The sequence below is a fragment of the Anomalospiza imberbis genome, chromosome 1 (genome assembly GCF_031753505.1).
Source record: "Anomalospiza imberbis isolate Cuckoo-Finch-1a 21T00152 chromosome 1, ASM3175350v1, whole genome shotgun sequence".
NCBI classification, from domain to species: domain Eukaryota; kingdom Metazoa; phylum Chordata; class Aves; order Passeriformes; family Viduidae; genus Anomalospiza; species Anomalospiza imberbis.
In genome coordinates, this window is record NC_089681.1 from 26,926,925 (window position 1) to 26,935,243 (window position 8,319).

Genomic DNA, 8,319 nt, shown 5'->3' on the forward strand with positions numbered 1-8,319 from the left:
ATGATTCTGTTTGAGCAAAGACTGCCTTACTTGTAAAATTCACCTTACATCATCACCATAATGAAAAAGCTGATCTCTTTAGTCCCTGTCTACCTTGATAAAATGAGCTTTCTGTTAGGGAAGCCTAAAAATGATTGTTCAATGACTTGTTGAGAAGTGACTCATCAGAGCTCAAAAGGTATTTGCAATTTTCTTCAGCAGCTTTTCCTATTGCTCAAAAAGTTTTATTCTATCTCAGGAATTGTAGAGAATTGTTTAAAAAGAAGATGATAAACTGCATTTTTAGCTTCAGCTCATGTATTGATTGCTGTCTTGAGCTGCAGTAAAACACTCTGTGGGCATGTAAAACTAGCCTTGCACACACAGTTGCAGAGGTCTCCTAGTATCCTCTATAAACTAACCATATTATATATATGATTCAATAGTTAGAAATATGTTTTATAAATATCTTTACTATTAAAACAAATATATATCCTTGATTATTACTTCAGATGGGTATTAATTTCTGTTTACTGTGGTTCAGAATATCGTTTTTTAATAACTTTTAAATTTAGATAATACTAAATGTTCTCTAAAAATATTAATTCACTGAGAAATCTTTAAAGGACAAATTTTGGGGTAGATATTGAATAGAGTAATTGAGCAATTTTAGTACTAACAACAAAATGCAAATTCTCTTACTTACCAGCAGAGCTGACAAATGAAGTCTCTTAATTGCTTGGTGCAGGATGAACAATTTATTTTTATTTGTACATCTAATTTTTTTCTTACATGTCCTCCCTCCGGCCAGCTACTGCTAGCTAAACTGGTCTAATGACTTATGTTCAAAACAAAATAGCCTTCTTTTTCTGGCAGACACATTTGTAACTGCCAGCCTGAAAGACCTTCCTAAAGTGTATCATTCAACTTGCCAACATTTAAACATAAGATGTGCTATGTGAGAAAACCAAAAAACTAGAGCCCCACAGAAGTTATTCACTCAGGAAAAAAATCCTTGGGGAGAATCATTCTTTCACTGTAAATAATGCTGCTCTACTACTGATGCAAATAATTTTCAGCAATAAAACTGAGGAAATGCCAACTTCATATGAGAACTAAAACAAGTGCAGTCTGGGCTGTGGGCATCCCGATTAGCAAAACTTTTCACAGTCCTTAGCATCTACATATGCCTGACCACCAGTGACAGTTTGCCTTCCTGAGATAGAATTTCTAATCCCATCTGCACAGGGCCTTTACAGAACACTGGATAGAACAGCCAGCTCTGTAAGTGAGCTTTGCAATGACTTTAATGGAGAAGCACAAACAGAGAGATCCCTCACTAGGGCAAGTAATGCTGTGACTGATGATGTTTATTTTCATTCCAGCCTACTAGCTGCAGGTGGAGGAAATCGAAGGACTGCCAATGTCGTGGCTCATGGTTTTGCCAACCTTTTCATTCTGGACAAGAAAACGCTCAATGAAATCTTGGTGAACTATCCTGACTCAGAAAAACTTCTCATGAAGAAAGCAAAGTATGTCCTAATAACAGTTTTTAAATCATATCATTTAGCTGCAGGATGGACAGTTGTGGCTTATAGATGATTTGCATTCCTTTCTTGGAAAAGTAACAGTTGTAAACACATTTGGTGTTAGGGGTCAGATTTGCCTGGTATTTTCTAATTGAAAGCATGGTCTTGGAAGGAATCCCAGGGGTTATGGAAATGTGGTAAGTAGAATGAAATCCTGAATGTAGTTGCCTTATGCATTATATTTAAGGTAACATTAAAAAAAATAGGAGATAAGGATGAATATCAGGACTTACTTCATCAAGAAAGAAACTGCAGGACAGATATTGGTTAAGGGATAGGTTTTCAAAGATGCAACAAAACACTTGCAATTAATTCTACAGAGATATGCTTCAATGCATCCACAGACTTGTATGCAATTCCAAAACCTTAAGCAGCAGTTAGGAATGGATTTAAAGTAAGGCCCAACAAGACAGAACTACACAGATTAGACACCTGTGCATTTTATTCAAAGGCATTCTGAAATGGGATTTCAAACCAAGATTGCTTTTCACCTTCCTTTGACTAGCTTGCTAGGATCACCATTTTCACAGCTTTGAAAGGGCAAAGTATTGTCAGATTTTGTCATAAAATTATGACAAAATTAGTACCTTGCTACCTTGTAAAAGGTCCAAACATTTGAAGCAGTTTGTCATTATTAGTATACTTCAGCACCCCTACTGGTCTCTACTGTTGCCTCGACTTGCTATCAAAGGTTGTAAGGTTGGTTGCAGACTTGGAATTCCCCCAGAGAAGACTAAACATAGCACAGCAGAGACATTTTGTTTTTCACAAGTGCTAGCAAATGGCTGCATTCATCATGTTGTAACAGCACTGGTAGTCAAACAGCAGTATCTTGAGAATCATGATGCCCCTGAGAAACAAGGAAACCAGACACAGAATGGGCTCACTGCTCAGTTTTCAAAACTAGCATTAACAGGTAGAAAAGGGGGAAAAATGCATGGACCAATGATCCCCAGCAGCAATCACTCCTGACTTTTTTCCAGCTTCTAGCTAAACAGTAGTATGACCTTGTTAATACTGTCTCTCTGTCCCACACTGCCTCTTCTGCTTTCTTGCCCACCCTAGGCATATTCTGCCCACCCATTAAATTCTGCTTCCTCCAGACAGCCTTTCTCAACTGTGGAGCTTAATCATACACCTTTTGTATCTGCATTCCCATTTGAGCTCAAAGACCTCTCTAGATATCAGACTAAAGCCAAGATATTCTGTTTAATTTTAAAGATACGCAGTACCTGCGCTGTGCAGGAGGCCATGTTGCTTACCAGTCTAGGTATCCACAAATTCTGCCAAAACTAGGCACAAAGAGGAAATTTGTGCACTGTTTTCATAAGGATTGTAGTTATGTTCAGTTTTGGAATGACGTTACCAGTTGCTCTGCCCTAGAAGGTTTACATTAGAGTTCTTTTTGGTCATGTGACACCCTTAAAGGGCTCCTTGAAATAAACTAAAAGGATTTATTCAATAAAGAAATTTGTTCTATTATCACCTGCCCAATAACCTCTGTATGTTTTTTGTATAATAAAGCCATGCAAGCTGCTAAAGTAAACATGTTAATTTGTGGAAATTAAATTAAACAAAACAAAACAAACAAACAAACAAACAAAAAGGAGTAAACCCTTCACTTCTGAAATTCCCAAAGTACAAGATGCTGGAGAAAATTATAGTATTATGGGATTTACTGTACTTCAGACTGTGAATATAGTCTTCACTCATAAAGAGCTTAAGTCAGGGCTTTTGCAAAGATAGAAAAGTGGGCTTGAAATCTGTACAATAATCTAATAGAAACTGAATGCATGAGAACCCTCTGCTTTTTACTGGTCCCATCTATCTCAGATCTTTCCTCTAATTTTTACCCTCATTATTCATTCTCAATTCTTGTCATTATGGCTGCAAATCAGTACAGCTACAGAATGGTGTGAAAATCTACTCTGCCACAAGGCTGGCAGTAGTGTTTGTATTGTCAGGGTGTCTTCTTCTACTGAAGAGGACCAAAAATAAGTACCACTGTCTAACCTGACCTCTGAGAGATGACCCATGCTGGAAGTTAGTTTGGTAAAGTATTTCCTCCAAAAGTGCCAACTGGAGTCCTGATGGAGCACAAATGCTCTCTGAATGTGCATCCAGAAGGCCAGATAAGAGACTGCCACCTCAGGATGGGGCACCCATCCCCCTCCACACCTCTTCTTTCCTTATCTTTCTCTTTGATCTGTTTTGTGACACCTTAATTTGAGCCAGCCTTTGTTTAAACTCCAGGGTAGAGGTAAGCAACTCCAGATTTGAACAGTTGCATCCATCTCTACCAGAGCCTAGGGCAAAACTTTAACTGTTTCCAATTTTGCTCTTGTCACTTGACCTGGGAACCAAGTAAGAGCCATCAGATCTTCATGCATAATTGTGGAATTTCAGCTTTCCAGGAACTTCACTCAGTTTCACAGCACTGCTGTGTGTTCTTATCCCCTTTTTTCTCCAGGGTGCTGCTGAAGCAGAAGGGGAAACCTCCTCCGGGACCACCAATGCAACAACCACGGGGCTTGGCAAGTCTCTTTGGGCAGAAACAGGAAACTCCAAAGTTGTTTAAAGCAATGCTTGGAGGAAAAGGAAAAGAAGGCCTTGCTAAGCTGCTGCAGCTGAAGAAACAAGAAGAAACTCAGGTAAAGCCACAGAAAACAGAGTAGATGAAAATTTAGCCTTGCTGCAATCAACAGCAAAAACTCCCAGTAGCTGAGATATAACCACTTGTCCTAATCTCTGTAAACACTAATTCTAAAATTTGGCTTGATCTTTCTGAACCTGGACTTTATGGAGACCAGAGAAAACAAAAGCAAGGAAAAAAAGTAAGCAAACAAAAAATCCTCCAAGAAATTAAGGATAAATGGATTTTACAGAGGCCTTAAGGGCATCTGATCTTCTAATTTTATGTAAACAACAGTAAATAGAGAAATACCTAAACACAGTAATCTGATCCAGCTGACTTGGGCACATGGTGAACTTTCCAATTCAGTGTCATCTCTGGTTGTTAAAAATCCTGAAGACAAAATATGAAGTGTAGCCCACACAGCGAAAACTGATTAAATCTCTAATATCTTGTGCTTATGAGAAAACCGTTGTTTTAACTGATGAAAAATAACTCCCACATAATACTCGCTTCTGAGAAATGTTAATGTTAATAAGAACCTGCTCACTTCTACATATTTACCCAAAGGTGGCAGAATTCTTTTTTTTATAGCTGAAACAGCTGTGGTTATATTTAAGTTAAATAAAGAACTTTGCACTTTGCTCTTTGCTCACACAAATGACTATAAGGATACGATTGGAGCAGAAATACTGCTCATTTTAGTGTGTATTTGTGAACTTACTAGCAAATAGGCTTGGCCAAGGAATGGGGGCAGTGTGAAGTACGTCAAGATTTACGTAACACTCTTTCTCCACTAGTTTAAGGACATAAAGGAAGGCAAGACCTAAGGAAGGGTTCTGTGCCCCAAAATGGGTCTGTTTCACCCCCCTATATTAGTAAGAAGCAGATATTATTAATATCCACATGTGTTTCCTAGGTTTTATACTGATATTCTGATTCTGAAATTGCATTTTTAGAAACCAATTTTCAGCATCTGAATAGAAGTTTACATGTGTTGCATACCGTTAAAACAATTGTCATGCTGTGCCTTTCCATGTCATATACAAAATAGAACTAGTTCTGAATTTCTTTTGCAGTATTGGAAAACATTAAACTTCTTGTTTCTAGGAAAATCAAGCTGAAACACAGACCAAGCCTAAAGAAGAAGAGAAGAAACCTGTGGCACCCACAGCCCCTTCTGTACCCCCTCCTGAGAAGGAAAAGCCACAGGCAGATGCTAAGCCTGCAGTTATGCAGAGAGCAACCAGTAAGGAGTCTCTGATCATTAGTATGACTCCATCCCCCAGAGCAGGAGAAGGAGAGATCCTTAAAGTTGAAATTAAAGAGAAAGAAAAGAAATAGATGGTGCTTTGGGGTGTGGCCCCATCTATTTGTCTTGCTACATTCAGAGGGCTGGCCGGACTTTGCTTCTGGGTATAGAATATAAAAGTAGAGACTACACATGAGAAAAATCTACTCCAGCTCCTCGTCTTTCTGCCCTCCTCTACTGGCACGACTGCACAAATTATTTATGTTCTTAACCTTGACACTGAAGAGAGAACTTCTGGTGTATTAGAAATTACGGCTCAGATTGTATTTCACAACCATTTGTTTCTTGTTGTATTCATGCTCTCCCTTTTCTCTTACTCTGTCTTGTTCCTACTTCTCCTCTTCCCTCTCTTCTTTATCCTTGCTTTCTTCCTCTTGTTCCTGTTGCTCAGTTTGCTCTTAGCTTTTGTGTGTATTCTTTTCTGTTTTCTCCTTTGCCTTCCCATAGTTATCCTTTCCCTTGCTACTGCCCTACTGTTGCTAAGGTTCCTTATGTTTCTCTCTATCCTTCTCCCTCCTCCCCTTATACTTCTAATCGGTGACCTGGGTTTGTGACCAGTGTGGCTCAGAGCAGTCAGCAGGTGCTATGTGTTGGGATGTTTTACCTTGGGACAGAGGGCAACATAACAAAACCACTGTCAAAAAATAAATCCCAAAATCTGCAAGAGGGAAAGAGATTATAGAATTATTGTCAGCCCTCTGAAAGCATAAACATCTGCTCCAGCTGTCTTTGATTCTGACAAGTTAACTAAAGACAGTTCACCCTCCAGAAGTGACATATAATTCTGGGCTGCTGATTTACTTGCTTGATCTTGTCAAGGGGTTGGGCATGCTCTCTGTTACATCTCATCAAGTAAGCACTTGATAGAGCTGTCTGAAGAACCTTAGTATCTAAACCAGCTACTTCAAAAATAAAGGCTATTTTATAAAAAGCAGGATTTACACTTTCTGGATCTGCATTGCTAAGTTACAACCAATTCTTCCCTTGTTCATCTACATCATAGACTTAGACTAATGGTGCAAAGAGAAACCTGCGTCTCTGTGTCTTAGCTACATCACACTTGTGAACTACAGTAAATCCTTCGTGAGCGCCACAGCTGAGTGATGCAGCCTCCCATGCAGGAGGTCCCACACTGCCAACCTTCTGCATCGACTCTTCAGTCTCAGATGCAGTATTACACAAAAGCTTGGAGCTGTCTTTTAAGCTAAACTCCCAACTACTTTCTTTTCTTCTATGGGTTTGCATCTCCTCTCTCTCTGGATGAACAGTTTTGTAAACTAAAAACATTATGCAGAGGCCAAGCCAAGAAGTGGCAAAGGCAGGCTTCACAGCTCCTTGGCTGACCAGCCAACCAAGGCACCATGCCAAAATAAAACACTCGCTTTGCAGTCTATATATGACCCTACAGACTATGCATGCTGTAGGCCTGTTCTTTAAAGCTTTTCAACTTCTCTAATCACAGGCAGAACTGGAAACCTAACCAGAATCAGTGGGAAGTTTGCCCAAGTAAAATCTGGATGACTGAATTCCGTATGATGCATATTCCACAATCCTCTGACGAGACCAAAACCATAATCTCTATCAACAGAAAGTTCTGCTGCATTAGCAGTGAGGTGAAGGTTCAACTGCTTTGTGGAGAGAACCATCTTTATTTGCATGCTACTTGTTATTTGATATGTAAGAAAAAATGACATAACAACAGAAGGAGTATATTTTAAATTGTTTCATATAGAATTATTCATCTATTGCAAAACCAGGACTGTCTCAATGAAATCTCAAGATTAGAAATACTGCTGAGCTGTTCCATGAATGAGACCTTCTATGAATAATAATACTCTATGAATTACAATATATAGTTTCACATCCTTTTTTTTTTGAGAGTTGTCAAAGCATTATGGAAGGGGGCAAAACATTCCCCATATTTTAACATTTTTATATGAACGAGTAAAGCTTGCTCTCATTGAAAAGAACCGATTCCCTTCTGCCTACACAAATGCTACCAGGTAATTTCAAACGTTTTCTCTGTGGACATATTTAAGTTCATCAATCACACAGTGACACAAATTACTAAGTAAAGGCTGAGACTGCAGCACCAAGTGCTTCACTGCAGTGACAGAGCTTCCCACAAATTGCTGCTTTGCTACAGCTCGTAACAGCCCAGGTTTGCAGAAAAGTTTGACAGTTCTGTCTGCAAGACTACTGTTATGCACAGCTTTTGAGTTCCTTAGACCCAAAACAAACTAGGGAAAGTATCAGTGCAGAAGACAGTGGCCACACATAAATAACAACCATCTGGTTTTCTGTGACATCCTACTTTTCTATTGTTGGGGTATTTTCCTCTTCCCACAATTCCTCCATACTTAGGGTTGGCAGGCACAAGAAGACTGCACAAATCAAAGTTGCAACTATTTGTATGGTTTTCACCAGACAGAATGTTACGAGAAAGGTGCTTATTTATTACATCTTACAAGATGTAAGATGCAATAAATTCTTTCAGGAGCTAATTCTACCTTGTAGATTCTTGACTAGTGAAGAAGCAGAATTAACTACTCTGGTGCACTCAGAAGATGCAGTTTCCAGTATGACAGCTGTCTCTGTGTGGCATCACATTCCACTGCAACACTGTCTCCTGCATCTTAGTGTCCTAATTGAGTCCCTCAGACTTGACTACACTTGAATGTAAAGAAGCTGGAGGGTAGAGTAGGACAATGTATTTGAAAATGACAAGTAACCATCTCTCTATGCCTCTCTAACTAAAATGTAGAGACTGTTCTGGGAAAAAAATTTTTGGAAAACCTGATAATAAC

At 39.0% G+C, this 8,319-nt stretch overlaps 1 protein-coding gene across 1 annotated transcript in view; it reads left to right on the forward strand.

The window, feature by feature from the left end:
* Nucleotides 1-6,512, forward strand: part of CNGB3 (cyclic nucleotide gated channel subunit beta 3) — a 60,420-nt gene extending 53,908 nt beyond the window's left edge. Inside the window, exons 16-18 of the mRNA XM_068182974.1 lie at nucleotides 1,365-1,511; nucleotides 4,039-4,219; nucleotides 5,311-6,512. Coding sequence (XP_068039075.1) covers nucleotides 1,365-1,511; nucleotides 4,039-4,219; nucleotides 5,311-5,544 — 562 coding nt within the window. The 3' untranslated portion in view covers nucleotides 5,545-6,512. The remainder of the gene's footprint in view (nucleotides 1-1,364; nucleotides 1,512-4,038; nucleotides 4,220-5,310) is intronic.
* Nucleotides 6,513-8,319: the final 1,807 nt, after the last annotated feature.